Below are 24,030 nucleotides of genomic sequence, written 5' to 3'. Positions count from 1 at the left end.
AGCATGGAGCAGGACAGGACCTTGGTCTGAGCCAGGACCACCTTCCCGGGCTGGGGTTGAGTGACCACAGGCACGCGGGGGTGGGTGGGCTAGGCGGGAGAGGGGGAGAGCATACGCCTTCTCCAAACCATAGCCCCAGACCCAGGGAGCTCGGGGAGCAGAGGGCTGGCCCAGGGAGAGTGGGAAGGACCACTGGGAGAAGGAAGAGGAAGCAAAGAGGGGCAGGGCTCTGCTGCTCACCTCTGTGGCCTACAAGTCTGAATAACGATGGAAAATAGAAGCCGTGCTTCCTGAAGCATCATGCGTCGGCTCATCCAGGGGTCAAGGGCTTTCTGTGCTCTAGGCACTGAGCAAGGCAGCTGTGGTATAAAAGAGTAAGACCTGGGTTCCGGGCTTCCCTGGTGGTCCAAGTAGTTGGGGATCTGCTGTGCAGTTCTGGGGACACCAGTTTGATCCCTGGTCCAGGACTGAAGACCTCACACGCCGCCGAGCAACCAAACCTGTGCGCCACAGCTACTGAGGCCCACACACTGCAACTCGAGAGAAGCCTGCTCTCACTGCTACTAGAAAAAGCCTGCACGCTGCAACGAGACCCAGTGCAGCCAAAGGAGAACTGGGTTCAAATCCCTTACAAAGTCAGAACTTTATTAACAGGAACAAAGCCCCCTGCCCGTGCAGGTTAAGTAACAATCCCTGGTGCTGAGCGCTGACCTGCCGGCAGCAGCCAGCACTCCGCAGCTCTTCCTGTGCTCGCCTGTTCGCCGCTGCCTGGCCTCACCCACCCCTGCCTCCCTGGGCCGTGGTCACAGCACTTCCCAGGCTGACGCCGTCCCCAGCTCACGGGTGCCCTACAAACAGCTCGCCATCCTCGGCAGCAGGAGCAGCTCAGCCTTGACCCCCATCCCACCCTGCCCAGCCGTGTCCTCAGCTGGAGAGACAGAACGCCAAGGGTGACTGGGAGAACTAGTTCTAAGATGAGGACGAAGCACAAATGCTACCAGCTCCTAGATCCGGAGGCCAGAGGCCCTCTCCCCGGTCAGTCTCCGGGGACGGCTGTCAGGGATGGCTCTCCTCCCGGGTGGAAGGAAGCCACACCCCTGGTCTCCCAGGAAGGGAGAGAAGGGGCCCCCCTTCTCTCTGTACCAGGCGCAGTGTTCTCCTTCCCATCTGCTGCCCATCGCCCCTGAATGTCTGCCTTTCTGAGGCCTTATCTGAGGTCAAGATGCCATAGTCACTTCAAGTCACCAGTGCAGGCCCAGGTCAGTGAGAGTCAAGGGGCCTGGATCCAAGACCACCCAAAGCAGGCTTCACCTCACGTGTCTGAGGACAAAGCTGACCTTTGCTTCCGCCACCTTCCCACCTCACCTTCTCACACTCGGTCACGGCCAGTCTCAGTGGCTGCTCTGGGTCACCACAGCTAATGCTGTGCCGTCTTCAGAGCTTACGTGCAGAAGGAAGCAGTCAAATGAGATCCCGTGGGACAGGGATGGGGCGGGGGTACAGTGTGACCTGCCTGAAATCATGCAGGGGGCCTGGAGGAAACCCAGGTCTCCTGACTCCCAGCTGCTACTCAGCGCAGGTAATCAGGCCCCATGTTGTTGACTAAGCTTTCCCATCCAGTTTCCTCAACGGTGAGCTCAGCCAGCTGCCCGAGGCCCTGGAGCTTCCCTGAGGGTGGAGGTCCAGAGGGCTCTGGTGGGCCTCAAGCCAGTGCCAAGAGGTTCCCAGGGCCTGAGCCCCACCGGCTCCTCTCCCAGCCTTTTGTAGAATGGCCCTTGACACAGAGTGCGGACAGAATGGTCTGCCTGGCCCAGACAGCGCCTCGCACTGGCCAAGCCTGCTGGCTCCACCTTTGGGGAACGTGCTGACCTGTGTGGTCCAGTCACAGCATCTGCCTGGGAAAGAGGGGTGCAGGAGACCAGAGTGGGAGGCGAGGGTGCTGCTCTGGGCCCAGGAGACCTGGCTTCTAGTCACAGCTCAGCTGCTGCCTGAGGAGCAGCCTTGAGCAAGTGACACTCCCGGGGTCCTGGCTGTGCTGTCCACGGGGCCTGCGAGTCGCGAGACGGGCCTCAGGGACCCGAGGCAGAGCTGACGTCTGCCAGGGACACACGGGCCCTACTGCTTGGCCGGCGGCACTCCTGCACATGCGCCCTGGGGGGGTCGACTAACCGAAAACAGAGACGTGCTGAGATGCCAGACACAGCCCCCAGCGGCTGCTCACCCCGAGATCCTGGACCCCGAAGCTACAGGACAGGAGGTGTTCACCACTCCAATTCCATCCTAAGTGCAGTTGGTTAAATTAACAGACAGGAAAACAGCTCTCAAACTCCACTATAAAGGGGACGGGAGTCGGCCAGTGCAGCACAGGGGCACATGGAGCTGGATGCTAAGTAACTCCAGTCGCTGGCCCTCTGGGTAACTCCAGGGGGAGCAAGAGAGCGCATGTGCCGGGACGGGGCCCAAAGGGAGCCTGGTTCTGGTCTCAAGGCCTCTGCAGACAAGGAAGCAGCAACCCCTGGGACACCGAGGAGCTAAGTTCTTAAGTGACCACAGAACTGAGTTAGCCCAGGAGGCAGGATCCACACTTGTCTAAGAATATTCCTTCCAAAGGAGTAAGCTCCGGGAGTTGGTGATGGACACGGAGGCCTGGCGTGCTGCAGTACATGGTGTCGCAGAGTCGGACAGGACTGAGCGACTGAACTGAACTGAACTAATTCCTTCCAAAGCCCTAGCTCCACATCCCTCCAATGACCCAAGCGAGGAAACTCTCCTTCTCGGGCCCTACTACACACGGGGGCACAGAAACGCCCCTGAGCTGTAAGCTCCCTGAGCACTCTGCGGAGACGAGCCAGGCTGGTGGAGAGACGTCGAGGCGGGGAGGCAGCCTGACAGCAGGGCAGGGAGAGGCAAAGGCAGGGACGTCAGAGGGGGATGAGGAGCTGCGGGGGGAGCCTGGGCGGGAACCCAAGGGCACAGCCTGGCTTCCGGGGTGAACAGTGAGGCTGATCTGGGGGTACAGCAAGAAGGGAAGCTCGAGGGCCTGGGGACCTGGCTGGGAAGCTTCACAGAAGCCAGTGCAGAAGGAGCTCCTGGCCAAGCTCGTGCCTTGAGCACTCACAGGGCCTGGTCCTCTTCACCTGCCATCTCTCCCCTACACGTGGGGCCAGACAGGAAAACACGGGCAGAGGGGAGAAATAAACTGACGGGAGGCGCATGAGGCCTCCCCAGCGCTGCCCTGGAGAGGCACAGGCTTGCCGCTCAGCCTCCATTTCCAGCCCAGCCTGAGCTGCTGCCGGACTCCTTCCTGTTTTCCGCTTGTCCAAACCCCCAGCCTTGATCACCTGCCACGTGCCCTCTCCCCACTCTGCCACGCGGTCCAACGGGCACCTTGACTCCTCGGTGCCCTGCCTGGCAAAGGCATAACCACAGGATCCTGCCCCCTACATCCAGGGCTCAGAGGTTGTGGGGGCTCCCCAGAGCGTGGCTTTTGAGGCCCCTCAACATCAGGCCCAGCACCCCTCGCTGCCCTCTCTGGGCCCTGCCCGTCTCTGCTCCCTAGCTGGCCTCGAGCTCACCACAGACAGTGGGGGCCTCTCCCTAGAGTCTTTCCAGCTCCAGCAGCCTCTACAAACCCCCAGGACGGCACGGGGAATGTCGGGGTTCAAAGTCAGACAGCTCTGGGCGAGTGTCCCGGCTCTGCCACCCTCTGGGCCCCAGGGCCCTGTGTGTGACTTGACGGGCACCCGCCTCAGAGCTGGGCACCAGCTTGGTGCCCGGCAGGCGGTGAACCCTGGGTGAGCGAGGCGCCTGCTCCGCATTCGCCGCTGCTACTAGTGCTCTGTGTGTGCGTTCTCCCAGCTAGACCGTCAGATTCCTTAAGATGCCTACACCATCTGCTTATCTGACTTCAGATCCGTTCCTTGTAGGAAATGCAGAAAATCTATTTCACTCTCAAAAAGAAACCAAAGCCATAATCCCCCTGAGACAACGAACTCCCTGCACTTTGAGATGTTTCCTGTTTTGAAAATTAGATCATGTCGCACACGGAGTTTTGTGTCTCAATTTCTTCACTCAGCACTCCGGCGAATGTTTCTTCACATCAGACACTCTTGAGAACCTCTCTAAACATCCACCTGACCCCAGCGTGAGGAGCACCGCCGCTGACTCCACAACACTCCAGCGAGGGGAGGGCAGGCCGAGTCCCAGATATCGGACCTGCACCAGCCCGCTTGAGCTGCACACTCACCAACCACCAATTACCTTCTTTCCGTGCTGATTAAATACATTTCCTCCCTTCTCCTGAAAAAGCCCATTTCCTGTGGACAAGATTTGTGGTGAAACAAATGGAACTGGCTACGATACACAAGCCCGCGCGGTGGGCGGGCCGGCAGACATGTGAGCCGGATTTCCTGCCCCTGGCTCCAGGGTTGGGGTCAGCTAAGTCACCCTGGGAGCACCTGGCAGCCCCGGCTGCCCTGCTCCTGCCCTCTGCGGGCAAGAGAGTGTGAATCAAGTTCAAACTGCAGCGCTCACTCGTCCGGCTCAGGAGGAAGAGCCAAGAGAAAGGATGTTGAGCTTAGACAAGACAGGACCCAGGAGGCCGTGACAGAGGTCTTCCATTTTCTCACGGCCTAAGTGTGCTCTGCATGGCCCTCAAAAGTAAATCTGGACCCAGGGACAGAAGCCACAAGGAAACAGATTTCGCTCAACATAAAGAATGGTCTAAATCAGCCTGAGCGATGCAGAGCGTGAAGGGGCTGTGCCTTTTGCAAGTGGGAGGGCCCGTCACTGGGAAAAGGGCAGAGCTCATCTGGAAGGACCTCGGGCATAGAGGGGAGGATGAGACCATGTGGTGTTAAGGTGCCCTCTACCCTGAGAGGGAGCAGAGTGACTCCCGCAAATGCCCTAGACTCCTCCCACAACTCAGAGGACCCCGTCACAGGGAGATTCCACGGCAGCCCTTGGTCTCAGAGGTTCCTACGATATCTGGGAGCCACTTGTGCATCTTGTAGAAGAGTCTCCAGGGCATTTCACAATGAAGGCAAACATTTACAACCTACTGAAAACCAAACCACACAGGGACAATGCCACCAGGTGACGTGGTGTAAGTTATACCACATGCAATGACGGAATGTTTCTAAACAAAGCGCTCCCTTCTTACGTGTTCTCTTCCTCTCTTTTCCAGTTACTAAAACTTAATTAGCCTTGCAGCCGATCTGGCAACTTACATGCAATTACCCAGGATACTGTGCACGGCCACTCAGGGCCAGTGACATGCTAGACTGAGGTGCAGCCTGCCTTCCTGCTGGCCGCCCCTCCAGAACTGAGAAGACAGAGGGGAACGGCTCACACCCAGGGCAGCAGGAGGGGCCGGGAAGGCCCTGGAAGAACTGAGCTGCTGGCCTCCCTCAATGAGCACCCTTCCCAAACAGAACAGATGCGTTCCGACAGAGGCCCCGCATCGTGCGTGGATGTCTGGCCCAGGGCCAACTTCTTCCCCAGGTGCCCGCCCAGCTACTTTCCGGTGAGAGCTCAAGGAGGGGCAGAGAAGCAGTTTTAAAGGAGTCTTTATACTCAAGGAATGGGAACCATAGCCTTTCCAGACCAGCAGAAGGAGGGGTGAGAAGTCAGGATCTCAGCCTCTAAGATCCCCCAGCGCAGGAAGGGGACACCCACGGCCACCCTCCCTCACCCGTCTGACGGCCAATCTGAGGAAGGGTCATGCTCAGAGGCGGAAGGCCCCTCACCGGCCAGCACCGAGGCCTCAGTGCCCGCCCTCACTGGCTGAACGCCCACCTCCATTTTGGGTTTGCTGGCCTTCCCCAAGGAACTTGGTAAGTCAGGGATTAGGTTGTAAGAAGCATAAATATACTCAGTTCAACTTAAAAAAAAAAAAAGCTATTCTAAAACCTAGTATTTTTAAAAGCTGAAAAATAACTGGCCTGAAGTCGGCTTGGGAAGGGTGGTTTGCAGCAGCCTTTGCTGTCTGCCCTGGGACAGAGACAGCCTGGTGAGGTGAGCTGTCCCAGTCAGGGTCCCCCCGGGGTGCCTTGGGCCAGCTCCCTGAGTGGCCCACTACTTGGGAGGTGCCCAATGCCACCCCATCAGTGAGAACCCCACCGAGACCCACGCTGGACAGGAAAGGGCAGGGGGAGCCCTAGGTCCACTGACCACCACCCTCAATTACAGCGGCCGAGGGGGCTGGGTGGTCAGGGATCTGCTTCAGGGAGCGGAAGCACCTCAGTGTCCACTCGGGACTGTGCCCTGGAAATCGTGAGAGGCGGGACAGGCCCACAGGAAGCAAGGAACCTTAAACCAGCTCCCAACACAGTGTGGGCAAGAAGGCAACTTCAAGTATATAAAAGGCACCACTCCCACTCCCCTCAGCCACCAGTAAGACACAGGCCATGTGCGTGGCGGCGAAGCAGGACCCTTGGACCCGGAATGCCAGGCTCGTGTCCTACCCCACCAGTTCCCAGAGATGTGAGCGTGAACGAGACACTCGACTGCTCTGGATCTGGAAAACGAAGACAGTGATGTGAGCGCACATTCAGGGCTGCTGGGAGAGTCAATGAGCACCTCCCTGCACCCAGAGTGCTAACAGGACGCGTCAGCTCTGTCCCCACCATTGCGCTTGACGTCCGCCCTGGGACAGCTGGGACTGCCGAGGACCTGAGCCGAAGCCCCCGCCCGGCCCGGCCTGTGAGCACATCTGGGGAGGGCTTCCAGAGGAGGGTCGGGCATGGGCAGCCTGCTCACAGCTGCTTCTTGGACCTACACAGGGAGCCCTGGGTCTGGACCCAGGGTCCTGGGAGGCCCCTGCTCCTCAGAGAGGACATGGGTTTTTCTTTCTTTCTGAGCTGTTGTGCTTTGCAAGAAGAGAGTGCAAAGTTACGCCTCAGTAATGCAGCCAATCCTTCCCACCCCTACTCAGCCTCTCATCTGGGCCACCCATGAGGCCACTGACCCACTACCAAGCCTTCCTGCCGGGGACCTCCCGACTTCAGTGACCACAGGCTTGACAGTAAAGTTTTGGGGAATAAAGGGAACTTCTGGCGTCTGGCTAGGATCTGAGACCCGGGATCTGAGAGGGAGACCGGAGTGGACCAAGGGATGTGTCAGGGACACTATTTCTCCGATGTGAAGTTGCAAAGAGTTCTCCTGACAGGGTGTGCCCAGAGCAGAGCTGACAATGCGGGGCCACGCTGGCCACTACCGGGGTCTCAGCCGCAAGGCCCCTCTTCCCTGGGACACAGGTCTACGTACAGTTTGCATCTCCAGCGGGGCCTGGGGTGCGGGAGCGGCCTCCCCCAGGGCTGGGCACTCACCAGGAAGCGGACATCGTCAAAGCCGTTGAGAAGCAGCCTGCTCTCATACTGCTGCAGCCCCACGGCCTCCAGCCACTCCCCGACGCTCTGTTCCAGCGGCCGCGCACCTGACGAGAGAGGAATCGGCAGACGCTTGAAAAGGGAGAAACCATTGAGGCGGTAGCAGCGGCACTCGGAGGAAGACAGATGGCACTGCCACACCATCGTCATTACCACGAAGCAGCCGCACTCGGGCCCGGAGGCAGGCAAGCGCCGGGCCTGCGGCCCCTCCTCCGCGGGTGGTGCAAGGGCACCGGGCGGCCGTCGCCCACTCCCACGCCCCCCGGGGTCCGGCTGCCCGGGGGCCGGGAGAGCCGAGCCCCCAGGCTCTCCGGGTCGGCGCTCGTCTGCCTCCACGCAGGAATTTCACAAAGTCCGTCCCCACGGGCCCCAGAAGGGGCGGGGGACGAGGGACCAGTCCCACGACCTTGCAGCCTGGGCCGGTCAGGGGCGAGCACACCTCTTCATGCAGCGGAGGGACACAGGCACAGCGAGGACTCCGGGCCCGGCCCCGGGCAGCCAGCGCATGCAGCCCAAGCAGCAGGACCCCGGCCCGCGGAGAAAGGAGACTTTTACTTGTCTTCCCCCAGCAGTCCCGGAACAAGCAAACCATGGCCACCAGCCTTTCGTGCGCAGAGGCTCACGGCGGCGCGGGCCGGGTGGGCTCATGGGCCAGGGCTGGGGGCCGGGACCCCACTACACTCTGGCCACCAGCGAGCGGGGCGTCTCCCGGGCCAGGTCGCTGTCCGCGGGGCTGCCTTCCCGGGCGGGGCTGGGCGGCGGGGGCTGGGCGCTCATCTTCCTCTTCCGACGGTGGCTGTTCCCGTGACTAGCCTGCTCGGGTGGAAAGCAGGCGGGCAGATCCAGTTCTCGGCTAAAGAAGACAAAACCCAGCCCAACACAACAGAGAAAGGCAGCGGTCCTCTGTCATCTGTGTGGCTCGAGTCTATTTCCCGTTTGGCACTGCTCTCTCTCTGGCTGAGTGATAAAGACGGCAGCTGTCTTCCCAGCGTCTCCGGGGCTTGCCCCCCTCCTCTGAGGATGAGCATGAAAGGGAGGACCTCATTTGCTCTGAGCCTGCTAGTGCAGGGAGGAAAAAAGTTCAGCCCTTCCTGGAAGACCGTGGATGCTCTGAGCTGATCACCTTAACCCCATCTACTCCTCCGGTTCTCATGGGCAAGAAGAGATGAAAGAGGGAAAAAGGAAAAAGGAGAACCAACTACAAAAACGTCACCTCCGGAGAAATCTTGACGCGGTGAAAGTCATTCTGGTGTTCCCAGCACTTTCTGCCCCTGCGGGCAGGCCAAGTGGCTTGGTTTAGGTAGGAGACCCTGGTGACCCACTGTCCCAGGCTCCCCCCTCCTCTGCAGAACAGATGGTGGTCAGACCCCTGGTGGCCGGCCTCTCGATGTGCACGGTAGCAGCTCTGCGAGATGGCGAGTCTGGGGGCAGCCTGGGCCCCCTTGCCCCGGATCGGGGCCGTCTGCTCCAGGAACCTCAGCAGCGGGCTTCCGTGTGCCTGTGAAATCAAGTGTCCCCCGGCCGCGGATTCATTCCTGCTCGTAATCTCCTGGCCAGGCAGCCGTAGTCCCCGCCTGCTGCTGGTGGCTGTGTGCGCATCCAGAACCGCAGCAGAATGCTTTGTCTAAAGGCTCCTGGGCTCCACGCTGCCTGCTGCCGGCTCCACAGTCCAACGTCTGGCCCTCCCCCCCCCCCCCTTCCACGCTCAGGAAAATACATCAGGGATTGGACATCCGGGCAGAAGCTGCTGCTGCTGCTGCCACCAAGGGAAAAGGAGACAGCAGCAACCAGCACGGGAGCAAAAGGACGGATTCTCCAAGATTCTCCAGTATCTGCTGTTGGCCAGTGTGCACATGTGCGAAAGCCAGGGACGGCCAAACTTTACCTCCAGCTCCAGGGGCTGCAGACAGCTGAGAGGGGAGAGCAGGGAAGGAACGTCCTACAGTTTTGGCCCATAGTTTCTAGGACAGCCAGACAGGGGACATAGGAGTGACGCTGTCCTGAGGGCACAGCCTGTAGGTGAAGTCACACCCTGCCCCCCATCACTTCAGGAATGACTGTGCCTCTCTGCCAAGAAGATAAGCCACGAGGCATCACAAAAACAGATGACAAAATAAGGACGGGACAACTGAGAGTTCTCGGGTGAGTGCCCCAAACAACTTAGGAAGTGACTTCTCTCCAGGCCGTGAGAACCCAGCAGAGAAGCGCCAGGCCCACAGCAGGCTGGTCAAAATCAGGGGGAGGAGGACATGGCGCGGGGGCACCAAGGTCAAGCGGAAAGCGGGACCAAGCCCCCAGTACAGCCGCGGAGGCAAAACCAGTAACGTGTGCAGAGACCCAAACCCGAGGACCACATGTCACCCTCTAAGCACCTGCCCCCCAGCAGGCTGGCCCACTGCTCTCCCGGGGCACAGGGCCCCTGGAGCAGCCCGCATTTAACACCTACTCAACCACTGAAATGGCAGACTGCAGCAAAAGAAAGCCAAGTGTTTTCTTTCACTGGCTAGACAGCACAGGCCTTTGATGAAAGCAGCCAGAGTGGCCTGGGCCAGGGCAATCCCGCTCTCCCTGGACTCCTGACAGTGGGATGAGCTGTCAAACAGGACCGTCAGAGATACAGGTCACCAGCTCCAGCACCAGCCACTCAGGGGCCCACAGCCCAAAGTAAGAGTGAGATTCAAGCACCATCTTGGGGTCTCGGCTTTCAGGACACGATCCCCTGCAAAATCAGTCACGGCGGGCATCCCCCTGCTTAGCTAAGGGCTGCCTGCCTGTGAGTCTGCTCCTCCTCCCGGACAGCAACCCCTGAGCCCAGGTCTCCTCTCCTAGATCCAGAAACCAAGGACGGTTTGAAATCTGACGCTGACCATTCGAAATGAACAAGAAATCTACTTGGGGCTTAGCTGAAGGCTGGTGCTCCCCAAGGTCCTGGGGAAAGTTCCCCCCTGACACATCGGACAGAAGTTACGGGCAGGCCCGAGCCCCACTCCATCCTTCACAGTCCGGCCACCCCGCAGACACTGCAGCTGGGACTCTGCAGTGGGGGTGGATACACCCTCTGCTCAGGTGGCCACCTTTGTGTACTCACCCTCAACTTTGCTAAGCTGGGCTCTGGAGGATGCTACTCAGTGCTACTAAAAATACTGTGTGTTGGGACCCAGAAACCGAGGAGGGTAGCCGGACCATCTCTTGCCATTCACGTGGGTTCACGGGGGATGAGAACTGGAGAGTGGGGCCCACAGAGCAAGGAAAGGGCTCACTGTCACCAACTCCAAGAAGAAGGACTCTTCCAAAAGAATGTTGTGGAGAAGGGCTGTCGCGTCTCCTGATTCACCAAAGCCAAGAGGTAACAGCCTGCTTCTGCACCAGCCTCCTGAGCACACACAACTGATGCAAACTCCTCAGACACAGAGGGGCACAGGGAAGCGGAGAGCGGCTTCAACGGAACTGACCACAGCCGACCCAGCCCCGCTGCCCCTAGAGCACAGCTTTGAAAATGGCCACAGTGTCTGTCTCGGTCCTAAACATTATCCCCAATAAACACTTGCTCCTGGAAAAGCCTGCAAACTACAGTTAAGCTCCCCAGACTGTATGTAGGAAAGTGCCACGAAACAGAGCCACAAACTCTTAGCCAGAAGAGCCACCTGTGCAGACCTCCTGCCTACTCCATGACTCGTAAAGATGGACCCAACCCTATTGGGCCCTCTCTGCTAGAGCCCAGGGAAACAGCGCTGCTGAACGGAGGGTGGCTTGAGGAACCCAGTGGATTTCTCAATATGAGGAAGTAGTTGTTTCATGGACAAAAACAAGCATGACTTTACCTCAAGTATTTGTATGTATTACTTATCCTTAACAAATGAAAAGAGGTAAGTACTATTATCCAAATGGCGCAGATAGGAAACTGTGGGCTCAGAGGGAGTGAGCGCCTCACCCTGGACACACGCATCTACAATTAGGCTCTGAGACGAGGCCGAGGCTCCCACAAGGCCTGTGGCCTCAGTAGCAGCTTCCTCGCTGAGGTGCACACTTGCCCCGGTCGTCCACCAGACTTCCTGCCGGGGCCAGAGGCCCATGCAGGAACTGCCCATTCCACTCCGGGCTTACAGGTCAGTCTGGGTGGAGCCTCCCGACTGAACAAGGAAGCCACCCCTCAAGTGCAGAGGCACCCTGCCCTGATGACGGCAAGAGGCCAGCTCCTAAGCTGCTGTCCGCTCAGGTGCCCTGCTGGCAAGAGTACCTTCAGAGGCTTGAGCGGAGGGGTGTGAGAGGTGCTCTGAGAGGCACCGTAAGAATGTCACCTCACCTGAGCAAGCTGCGCAACCATAATTCTATCACCGAGGAAAACAGCTCAGTTGGGGCCTCCCTCGTGCCTTTGTTTCAAACAAAGGAAACAGAGGTAGAGCTCACCTGTAGGGCTTTGAAATGAAAAGAATATCCCAAGTAACAGTGCTCTGAAGTGAAAATGATGAGTAAATGGAAAAATGGAGAAACAGACACGAGGAGGGAGCAGCGAATCCAACCCTTCCAGGCGATGCAGGTGAACAGCCCACGCCAGGGCACTGCCGCCGTCACGGGTCAGGAGGGCCTGAGCCACGTTCCCCTGGAGAGGCAGCACCGGAGCCGCCAGGAGGCTGGGACCAACTCGAGGAGCACCCACAGTGAGCCAACCAGAGAAAGCCCACCTTTATGAAAATAATAGTGACAATCGTCCCCTTTTAAAATGGAGCTTCCTCACAGCCTAAAACGCCTCTGTCCACTTTCCCCTCCACTATGAAAAGGAGTCATGGCTCCTAAAATCACAGCTGGTGGGCGGTGTAGACACGAGCGTGACGTGGTCTGGGCTGACCTCTCTCACCCCTAAACGTCTGTCCTCTGGGTCAGAGAAACGTCTGAGCCAGAAGGGAGCGAGAGGGCTGCGTCCCGTGGGGCAAATGGCTGCGTGGTACGGTACCTGAGATCCTCTGCTGTTCCTGAGAAAAGTCGATCCCTTCTCCAATAGAGCTCATGATCTTCTCAATCTGAGATGGAAGAGAGAGGAACAAGACAGGCTGTGAGGCTCAAGTCAGACACTGCCAGCTCACCAGCAGCGTGCGCAGGGGCAGGCCTCCAGGACTCTTCCAGATGATGCCAAGGTCCAGCACCGACCTGCGAGGTTTCAGAGCTCACGCTCAGGTCAAGCAAGGCTATTCTCTGGCCCCAGCCCCCTAGGGTCTAAAGACGTGCTCTGAAGGGAGTGAGTGGGTAACAATTGGGGCTCAGCTGCTGGAAACGCCCAAGAGCCTCTCTTCTGAGGCAATTTATACATCACTTCCCCCACCCTCCAGCCTTTCCAGACCCAGTGGAGACCGGGTAGAGGGTGCACGAGCAGGCCAGGGCAGGCACCCTCCACTGCTCCTACTAGAATCTAAATTCCATGAGGACGGAGGCTGTGCCAGCTCTGTTCCAGGCTATACCCCCAGCACCTAGAGCAGGGCCTGACAATTCAGAATCACCTAACAGATAATTGCTACTACGTGACCACCAGCTCTGAGGTGTGGGGACATTTTCTAGAGCTCAGACCGGCAGAGCCCTGGAATGGGCATGTAACCCTGAATGGAGGAGCTTTTGCTCCCTGGAGGTGGGCGGTCCTGGACACAGCTCCGCAATGAGGGGAGAAGAGGGCAGACACTTGTCCTTCCCCTGGACCACAGCACACAGAGATGGTCTCTGAGCAGCCAGATGTCTCCGGCATCGCCCCCCATGTGGACCACCTGTCCCAGCCATCTGGCTTTGGTCACCTGGAGCCAGATCCAAGCCCCCTGCTCCGGGAAACCTGGCCAGGGGCAGGAGAAGGAGGAGCCCTGCCCCCCGCCGCTGCGGTGATAATGAGCTCATTCACTGCTCTTTTTTCTAAAGAAAGGAAAAAAGACCTTCTGTACCAGGGCGTGGATGCTTTTTCCTCTAAGTGCAAGTAAGGAGCCTTAGGTCTGACAGTCAGAAAAATAACAGCTCTCCAGTCAGCCTCCAGCTGGCAGACAAAGGCAGCACATCAGAGCCCGGCTGAACAGCACAGGATAAGCACCTCTACCTGGCAGCCAGAGCACAGGAAGGTCTTCTCCTCTACCACAGAAATGCCTGCTGGCTCAGGCAGGCCCGCAGCCCCCTGACTGCTTGTTAATGCACACACGAACTCCAGCCCCGAGCTCTGCGAAAGCAGAGGAAACACTTCTCACCGGGGCAGCAAACCTCATCGACCGGGCGGCCCAGAGGCTGGCATGGGAAGCAGGTCTGTCGTGCCCCTTCAAGAGAAGACCCTCCCCTCCAGCCCTCCCCAGAGCACCCCTTTCAAGTGCATTTGGCTTAAGACCTGGCTCTTGGTAGATGCTCAATAAAGTTAGCTTGCTCCCTACTTCCCCTCTGTTGTCCACAGAGCTCTGATCTAGTAAAGTTTTAAAACATATTTTTACTTATTTTTGTACAAGTAATAATTCGCATGATTCAAAATTCAAAAGATGCAAAAGGTTATCCAGAGAAAAGCCTCTTTCTGACCCCTGTCTCACAGCTGCCTATAGTTCTTCTCTCTGGAGGCAACCAGCATAACCGGCTTCTCAAGCATCTCTTAGGTCTATTTGCAAGTAAGCAATTATGTGAATGTACTCCACACCACCCCCATCACTGACAGAGCTGTTCCAAGTGTGCTGCTCTGCATCTCAGTTTTTTCACTTAGTAATACATTTTGGAACTCTTGCCACAGTTCAAAAAGAACACTTTTTTGTTTTTTAAACGGAAGAGGTATAGTCAGCCAGTGTTCACCAGTCTTTGGAGAGGAGGCACGTGTGTGGGGTTCCCAATCGTCTTTTTTTTTTTAATTTTAATTGGAGGCTAATTACTTTACAATATTGTGGTGGTTTTTGCCATACATTCACATGAATCAGCCATGGGTGTACATGTGTTCCCCATCCTGACCCTCCCTCCCACCTCCCTCCCCATCCCATCTCTTTCTAAACAGTGCTACAATGAATACTGCTCCACATACACCTTTGAACCCAAGTACAAGTATATCTGTAAGGTAATTCCTAGTTATTTCCTGAGAGTTCTTCCAGACACAGAATCTGGAATTAGCAGCAGGGACCTCACAGGTCATACAATCCCAACTCCCACACTTTAGATAATCGGACTAAAGACCTCACAGGGAAGGGGCCCTGGCTAACTCTCCCAGTCAGTTCACCCCATCTGCGGAAAGCACCAAGTTATGTAACATTTGTCTTTCTACAGATGTAAACTTTTTTCCCTAATGTCATCTCTTCTTCCATAGAAAAGGCTTAGGGATATGTGAAGACAGCTCTCATCTTCCAGACAAACTGCTCTCCTACTCCCAGGCCGCAAGGCCCAACCTGGCACTTAACAAGACAACGGTCATTATATTGCAGAAGCCTCAAACCTGAGCAAAGAGCAGGCACTCAATAGAGATCTGCTGGGGTGCCTCCTTTTTCCTTTTCTCCATTTATAGGAGAAAAGTAGGGTGCTAAGGTGAGGAAACTTCCTTACATGGGGGTGCTGGGCCCTTATCTCTGGAATGGCCCTACCAGCCGGGATCCCTGAGGGGGTGAATGTGGGAGAACTACCACAGTAAACACCAGGAGAGATGATCAAGAGTGTTTTATCTGCCATTCTACCCACCAGGCCCAGCTCATGGTGAAAGAGGCAACTGGTGAAAAAAGCAGTGTCCATTTAGTTAATGCCAACGACGAAAAGCTATTTTCCCAAGGCCACACAGTCAGGGTGGGAAAAGCTCAAGTGGAAGGTGACTCCAAAGTGTCTTCTGAAATAACGTCAAGTCACCTACGTTATATATTTCATGATCATCATACAATCAATCACCTAACACCAAAGCCCTGACTGGCCTGTAGAGTGAGTCAGTGTCTCCTGGTTGCCCAGTTCATGATATTTTGCCAAAGGACCTTTTGAAGTCGGAGTGAGCAGAGCTGAACACCTCTCTGCTCCGTTGCCTCCTGCAGGCCCCAGGGGTCGCCCTCAGGACAACTACAAGTGGCCAGGAAAAGTCCAGCCTCCCCAGCTGCTGGGCACTTCTGTCTGCAAGCGGGTGCTCAGGGTATTCTCAGAACCATGCCGTCCAACCTAGAAAGTGTGTTTTGTTTTCTGTGAACTGCGGTAGCTAAGGCCAGCTGAGAAGATTCTAGTTTATAGAGGATCTGAGAGTTCTCCAACAATTTGTAGCCCAGGAGCCCTTCCAGCCTTGGTGAAAGTGCAGGGCGAGGAGGGAAGTGGACATGACGTCTGTGCGGGCAGAGATTGGCACAGCCCTGCCCAGGCCCTCAGCCCAGGCTGTGGAGACTGGAGGAGCCAGACCTCGTCACCTCCCCCTGCCACAACCCCAGGGCCCTAGAACCAGCAAAGGGGGAATGTGGTCATTTCCAGACAAAGAGGGGCAGCCACAGAAGACAGATACCGCTCTGATCCTCACACTTCAGGTAGTTTAACTATTTAGGGTTGAGTTAAAAAACAATCTGATTAGGCTGTTTTCCCAGAAACACTCTGTACCTCAGGGGAATGTTGTAGGAAGACGCTGGTAGAATAGAACGGAACAGTTCAACATTCTTCGGTTTTTTTATTGCTTAGGATCTGTGACATTTTTGGAGAAAGGTGGGAAATGGCCATGATTTAATAGTGCACTTCATGTCAACTCTATAAAGAGCTCGTATTTGTATTTAGTAAAGCCTGAAAGTTATCACCATAATGGACTCAACTATTCAAAAAATGCTTGCAAATATTCCATTTTCAGCAAGTATTCAGGCTTTCTTTTTTTCCTCCTACCTGGGCTGTGAAAGAGGAGCGTGAAAAAGTTGGCTTAAAGCTCAACATTCAGAAAACTAAGATCATGGCATCTGGTCCCATCACTTCATGGGAAATAGATGGGGAAACAGTGAGAGACTTTATTTTTTTGGGCTCCAGAATCACTGCAGATGAGATGGTGATTGCAGCCATGAAATTAAAAGACGCTTACTCCTTGGAAGGAAAGGTATCGCCAACCAGCATATTAAAAAGCAGAGACATTACTTTACCAACAAAGGTCCATCTAGTCAAGGCTATGGTTTTTCCAGTGGTCATGCATGGATGTGAGAGTTGGATGGTGAAGAAAGCTGAGCACCAAAGAATTGATGCTTTTGAACTGTGGTGTTGGAGAAGACTCTTGAGAGTCCCTTGGACTGCAAGGAGATCCAACCAGTCCATCCTAAAGGAGGTCAGTCCTGAATGTTCATTGGAAGGACTGATGTTGAAGCTGAAACTCCAATACTTTCGCCACCTGATGCGAAGAGCTGACTCATTTGAAAAGACTCTGATGCTGGGAAGATTGAGGGCAGGAGAAGAAGGGGATGACAGAGGATGAGATGGTTGGATGGCATCACTGACTCAATGGACATGGGTTTGGGTGGGGTCCGGGAGTTGGTGTTGGACAAGGAGGCCTGGCGTGTTGCAGCTCATGGGGTCGCAAAGAGTTGGACACAACTGAGCGACTGAACTGAACCTGGGGGGTATATACTATGTTCTCTGTATGGCTGGAAACAACCAAAACCACACACTAGGGGCCCTGCTGCCAAGGCCCTCTCCTATCTGCTGGTTCAGAACACGGGACCCTGATGCCCACAGGCTGGCAACAGGAAGAGACATTCTATATATAGAGAGGTTCACTCTCCCGTCACCATCACCTGGCTGCCAGGAGCAGCTCAGATCACGCTAGGCTTTTCCATGGACACTGAGAGTGAGGGGAGGGAGAAGACAGCGCCTGGGGGGAGAAGTACTTCCCGGGCTTTGCTGGGTCTTCTATGCCCCAGAGGTGTGTTGGGCACAGGCACTCCAAGGAGGACCACAGCCTCGGGACAGCGTGGCTCCCTCCTAGGAGGTGGCACAGGTGAGAAGCAAGGGCGATGTGCAGGGGCTCCATGTGCAAAAACATCAGGGGAACAGGAATCAGTCTGGTCATAAGATGAGCCTCACCGAGAGCAGGAAGGCAAAGGGATCACCTTTCGTCCCCTTTTTGGGGCAAACGGGAACATGAAGGGAGGTGTTTCTGGAACTGAATTTGGCTCCTAATGTCAGACACGTCCCCCAAACCCCCACCCTCTTCTGTTGCCCAGGGAGCTGTCAGCTCCCGAGGACCCTCTCACGAGTGACAGCTCCTCAGGGCCCTCCTGTGAGATGGAAGACACAGTCCCACTGGGCCTGTACCACCGGGACCCTCTCTCTTGCTGCCCCGGAGACTGACTCCTTTATCGGCCTGGAGACGCCCCACGCTTGCACTGTGACTTCCCCACTACCTGTTTTATGGTGTGTCCCGGGGACACGAGAGGAACAATAAAGGTGAGCACCCCGGCTCAAATTGCTTCTTCTAGAGGCCACGCGGCGCCTTGCCCAGAGCTGGTACACGAAGGGACCCGGTGACAAACGAGTTACCACTTGTTAAATGCCCAGGCCAGCCTCGTCGCCTCACTAACACGGTAAGAGGGGAAAGGCCGCTGACACCTCTGGACCTCAGTCTGGATTCTCTAACTCCCCTCTGCATTTTTATCTTTTCCCCACCTCCCTGGGTTGCTGGCACAGGGACCTCACACCCCACGACTACCAGCTGGCCCCTTCCCTCAACAGTCCTGCCCAGCCTAGCTCACTGCCAAGTGGACTTGCCACCCCATTTCTCAGGTGAGGACACTGCAGCTCTGCCCACAGGTAGACGCCCAGCGCCCACCCCATCCCCCACCGATGGCACCACTCTGAGGGGCCGAGGCTGCTCTCTGCAGGAAGAACCAGGGGGCAGAGCCCCTCCTCAGGCCAGACGGCCCTGCTCGGACAGCGCCCCCCACCCCGCCCCATTCCCAGGAGCACAGGCGGAGTCCTCGCCTCCCTGGAGGTCCAAGCCCCTGCCACCAGGTGACCGATGATGCCAGAGGTGTCTCCTCCGCGGTGAGAGGCTCCCTGATGCCGATGTCGCTGCTGCCGCCTCCCAGTCCAGAGAGCACCTAAGAATTCATCACCATCTCTTGTCTTCCGCCCTCAACAGCAGACAGGGCTCCTCCACCCAGAGCGGGCTTTGATTCCCCACATTTGAAAAAGGGTCACCAACCAGGGTCTGAGTTATTTTTTCCCCTCTCCCCAGACTGAATCGCACCAGGCCTTGGAAAGACAAGGATGGAGTGAAGTAAATTATTTGTCCTGATTTTCTAACCTTGTCAACTGTGTTTAGGGGAGGGAGACAGGATTGGAGCAGGAGGGGAGCAGTGGCCGGCAGGGGATGAATGCGGGTCTGCGGGGGAGGGGGGGGGAGCTGTCCGTCCCCAGGCAGCTCCACGAACAATGAGTCACTTCTTCTCCTCGGAGCACAGCTAGTCTCAGGCTCATGGGGGGCGGGGGGGTGGGGGTGGCTTTGGACGTTTGCCATATTTATAGTATCCCCATCTGAATCCCTTTTACATTGTCACCTTCCTTCTCAATCTCACTTCTCCTTATGAGGATGAGAGACCACAGAGCTGTTACATTCCTGAAGTCCCTGTCCTTTGGTCTTGGACACAGGCTCAGATGAAAGCCCGTGTGTCTGCCCCAGGCTACACTTCCTGACCCCCGTCTAAGTCTCCACTGCCCCTTCCCCTTCTCGTTTTTATCCTTTACACACCTCTTGGGTGGCTGATACCCACCTTGCTCCCCAAAGTATCGCGCACCCCACAACTACCAGCTGGCCCTTTCCTTGACCAACGCTCGTGCCCCAGACCGGCCACTTGGCGGAAAGTAAAGGAGACTTGCCAAGTGACCTTCTCGTGCTAGGACAGCCTCCTCTACAAGCACTCTTTTAACTAAAAAGCCCCAAGAAACTGCTGGAAGCAGAAAAATAGGTGGGAGACCTAGATTCCAATTAACTTTATTATTACTGCCGCAGAACTCTGGGTTATGCGCCAAGTACGGGCTTTAATAAGTGGGACAAGACTGTAAAAGATTAATGAGGATTAGGTATTTGGGCTCCTGTCCAATTTACGCAATCTACTTTCTACCCAGGAGTAGGCTGGTCTCGGGGAGGAGTGAGGAGGAGGAAGCCACTCAGAGAGGGGCAGTTCTCTCAAACACTGGGAAACCTGTCTCTTGGTCCTTCTTTGGTTTTTTTTTTAACCACCAGCAACCTTCCCTCGTTGGTCCTGCTCTTCCACAGCTTGAATTCCACTGCAGTGTACTGCGCTGTGGGTCTGGCTACGGAATAAAGTGGCCCAAAGAAAACACCCTAGGCACCCACTCAGGACTGATTTCCTCAGCACTGCGGCCAGGGAGAGAAAGCGGTTCTTCTGTATCCATTGGCTCCTCAGACTCTGCAGGGGAACACTTGCCATGTAACATCCGAGGAGACAAATGTGGAATTTTGAGCACCAAATTATATACACTGAAGAAGTAAAAAAAAAAAAAAAAAATTATAATACAAATACACTACCAATATCCATCAGATGCCCTGAGACTTCCTACAGTCTGCCACTCCTAGTTATCTCTGTGAAATAGTTATCTCTGTGAAATAGAAGTTCGATGAAGTCGAGAGAACCCCCAAAATTCATTTTAAAGCACTAGGTAAAATCTTTCAGATAAGCCTTACACAAAAGAACACATACTGCACTGATTCCATTTATATAATGTTCTAGAAAAGGCAGGACGAATATCCGATATTAGGAAGAGCAGTTGCTGGTAGGGTAGGGAAGGGTAAAGATTGACTGGGCAGGGACATGAGGGAACTTCCTGGGGGTGATGGTAATATCCTGTATCTTGATAGGAATTTGGGTCACACAAATATATGTATTTATCAAAACTCAGGGAAAGGTGGACTCATGGTTTAAGTCTTTCATTTGCATTAACCCCCCCTCAAACTGATAAACAAATACCAAACTCTAGATAATGACATACATGTTAAAATGTTTAGTGATGACATGTACTGATGTCTGCAAGTTATTTTGAAATGCATCACAATATAACATCGATTTTTCAGTGGACTGAGGGCTTAACAGTATGAGATAAAGCAAGAACAGCAAAATCTAATTGCAATCTAGGCGTAGGTGGTGAATATACAGGCATTCACTCACTGTTCAAAAGTCTCTTTCAAGTTTTTTGTATGTTAGAAGTTTTTCAGAATAAAATAATGGGATAAAAATCTCTTTCAGGATCAAATCTTTTAGAGAATAGTAAATGGTAAGAACAACGCCGGTCTGAGTTTCCTCATTTGTAATGAGCTCTGCTCAACATGCTAATGAGCAGAAACATGCCCAACAGGCAAAGGAAACAAAGAGAAAGGAATGTGGGAACGCGACTGACTTCACCATTTTTCCGAGTCACAAAGCTTCGGGGTTAAGGGCTGTCAGCCCCGCTCCTCTGCAGTGTGGCAGTCTCTCTTCTGGAACTCAGGCTAACCCCAGTCTTGCCGGACTGAAAACTCAATCATCAGTGTTCCCAGGGATGAACAGGCCCTGGGAAATTGGTTCTTATTAATCAGACTCAAAAGACACTGATCCCTCCTTTGGTGGGCTGCTTTAGCATGATAAGCAGCACAATAGGATACTTGGCTAGTATCCTCTACTGCCCGAAATCAATCAAATGGGATCAAATCCACCCTCAGAATACTGCACGGGCAAGAAGTGTGGCCCATGCCAAGAGCTTGTTCAGTGACCCCCTTCCTACTTCAGGAGGTCATCCTGAAAATCAGGACAGGTGCTTACAGCAAGCAAGGTACCCTTCTCCTTGGAAAGTACTTAGATCAATGCTGTTAACACTCCAGCTTTCCAGGGTGGACAGGTTCCAGGGCTAGGTTCCCTCAGGGGGGTGCTGTGTCCTCCACGTTACCAGCTGGGGTGGGGATGTGGGCAGGGGGACTATAAGCCATCCCATTTAATGGTTTTAAATTTTAATATGTATATGTTTTTGTTTGCACTGGGTCTTTGTTGCTGTTCATGGGCGTTCTCTAGTTGCAGTAAGTGGGGGCTGTTCTCTAGTTGCAGTGCGCAGGCTTTTCACTGCGCTGGCTTCTCTTGTTTTGGAGCACCAGCTTTAGGCATGCGGGCTTCAGTAGTTGCAGCACACAGGCTTAGCTGCCCTGTGGCATGTGGATTCTTTCTGGACCAGGACAGGGGTTGAACCAGGGTCCCCTGTCTTGTAAGGCATCGTCTTCACCACTGGCCCACCAGGGAAGTCCCCTCCCATTTTAATGAAAAGCAAACCAAACATCAGAAAAGTTACATAACTTTTAGCTTAAATAACACAATCACAGAGCTAGAAATATGTGGGCAGTGCCTGATTATCTTTCTAATTCAACTTATTTAGGGCCTAGCTTCTACTCTAGGAAAACTCAAGAGTACAATTTTAAATATGTGGGACTGAGGACACTGGAACAAGAAACCTGAGTTCAAAATCCACTTTAGGGACTTCCCTGGTGGTGCAGTGGTTAAGATTCTGTGCCCCCGCTGCAAACGGCATGCGTTCAATTCCTGGTCAGGGAACTAGGATCCCCTATGCTGCCCAGTGAAGCCAAAAAAAAAAATCCACTTATTTAGTTGTGGAATCTTGGATAAGTCATTTAACATTTCTTTCAATTTCTCTTTCTATAAAATGTGAACAAAAAAATTTGTCATCATTCAGGCAATCACCATTACAGGCAAATTACTTGACTTCTCATCCTTACCCTTGTGGCTCAGCTGGTAAAGAATCCGCCTGCAAGGCAGGAGACCTGGGTTCGATCTCTGGGTTGAGAAGATCCCCTGGAGAAGAGAACGGCTACCCACTCCAGTAGTCTGGCCTGGAGAATTCCGTGGACTGTTCAGTCCATGGGGTCGCAAAGAGTCAGACACAACTGAGCGACTTTCACTTTCACTTTCTCGTTCTTAAGCCTCAGTTTCCTCAAAGGCAAAGTGGAGACCTCTTGAGGTTGCTATCAAGATCTGAGACAGCACATGAGGAGTCTTAATGAAGTGCTTGGTTCTCAAACAGAGCTGCAATGCGGAGTTAATCTACTGTGACACGAGTTTGAGCAAGCTCTGCACTGCCTGAAAGATGTGGGCTTCGCTGGATGACATCACCCTAGGAGGAAAGACAAGGTCCTCTTGGCTGCAAGCACAGATGGTGAGACCTGCTCCTTCTCCAAAGGCAGTGTCTGTCTGCCCTGGTTCCGGGGAGACTCGGGGCCTGCCATGTCCCGGGGCCCCGGCAGGAGGTACTAAAGAGCCTTCTTAAGTCCTTGGAAAAATAGGGTTGAGCCTAAGAGCCGTTTAGTTTTCACTCTGTAACCCACTTGAGCAGATGTCAGCCTCCCTCATGCAGAGAAACATCTGCAGTCCTTGTGAAACCACAGAGGCTGGTGGAGAGTCCACGCAGGCCCTTCCTCACCCACTTCAGCTTACAGAGCTTAGACGGTGTTTGCACATGTGAGTCACAGTCATCTGGTTCCAAAGGAAACAGAATTCCACCTAAAAACAAGTTAATCAAAACCCAGATTCCTTTGTTTAAAAAAAAAGGACTGACCAGCGGGAAAGGAGTTCTTCCTTCTGGCAGAAACTGTTTGGAACATGCTGCGTGAACAATAGATCACATCCTGGATGCTCAGCTGGAGGCTGCTTCTCCATTCAGGACAAAATGTTTCATGTGAGGGAGGTGACGCCTTTCTACCAGGCAAGAGACGGAGGACCAGGGACAATACTCAGCAGAGAAGAGAGAGGAGAGGGAGAAGAGGGAGGAGGGCTAGAGGCACCAACCCCTCACCTCAGAGAAATCTGGGGGAAACAGGTGGACGCGGGGAAACCACACAGTCACCTGTGATGAGCTGACACCTACCCTGCAAGTCTGTTAATGATTTTGCTTAACTATGGTTTTTCCAGTAGTCATGTATGGATGTGAGAGCTGGACCATAAAGAAGGCTGAACACTGAAGAATTCATACTTTCAAACTGTGTGCTGGACAAGACTCTTGAGAGTCCCTTGGACTGCAAGGAGATCAAATCAGTCAATTCTAAAGGAAATCAACTGTGAATACACACTGGAAAGACTGATACTGAAGCTGAAGCGCCAATACTTTGGCCACCTGATGCGAAGAGCCGACTCACTGGATAAGACCCTGATGCTGGGAAAGACTGAGGGCAGGAGGAGAAGGGGGCAACTGAGGATGAGATGGTTGGATAACATCACCGACAAAATGGACATGAATTTGAGCAAACTCTGGGAGATAGTGGAGGACAGAGGAGCCTGGTTTGCTGCAGTCCGTGGGGTCGCCAAGAGTCAGACACGACTTAGTGACTGAACACACACACAACTGAGCAACCAGTTAGCGACTCTAACTCGACCAATGCTGCCACACCCACAGGGGCAGGAGTCTCTCAAGCACATCCCGAGTCTTCTGCTTCCACTCGCTGAGGGTTCTGCTCATTAGGAACCAGTTGGGATCATTTCCAAAAATGTTTAAAATGGTTATGAGTGGATGGAAATAGGCAATTAAATTAAACGCTACAGAAATGATGAAACAAGTGCAAAAAGCTGTTTCAGTGATGACCAGGTAGATGTTTCCAAGAGACTAATTTTTTAAAATGTGCTCTTGAATTGTGTTGTTGGAGAAATAAACTGTAAAAATTTCTAAAAGGATTCTGTAC

General features: G+C 54.4%; 1 protein-coding gene across 10 annotated transcripts in view; it reads right to left on the bottom strand.

Annotated features, from left to right (window-relative positions):
- Positions 1 to 24,030, bottom strand: part of ANKS1A (ankyrin repeat and sterile alpha motif domain containing 1A) — a 174,553-nt gene that overhangs the window by 15,857 nt on the left and 134,666 nt on the right. For 9 of the 10 annotated variants that reach the window (XM_081520082.1, XM_081520076.1, XM_081520078.1 and 6 more), the window contains 2 exons: positions 12,340 to 12,406; positions 7,329 to 7,435 (listed from right to left, as the gene is read on the bottom strand). In XM_081520082.1, coding sequence (XP_081376208.1) covers positions 7,329 to 7,435; positions 12,340 to 12,406 — 174 coding nt within the window. Of the gene's footprint in view, positions 1 to 7,328; positions 7,553 to 12,339; positions 12,407 to 24,030 lie in introns of those variants that run through there. The other variant, XM_081520083.1, reaches the window with a different exon arrangement.

Source organism: Giraffa tippelskirchi, chromosome 8, assembly GCF_054371585.1.
Source record: "Giraffa tippelskirchi isolate mGirTip1 chromosome 8, T2T-mGirTip1v1.2.pri, whole genome shotgun sequence".
NCBI lineage: Eukaryota > Metazoa > Chordata > Mammalia > Artiodactyla > Giraffidae > Giraffa > Giraffa tippelskirchi.
This window is presented reverse-complemented; position numbering and strand designations above follow the sequence as displayed.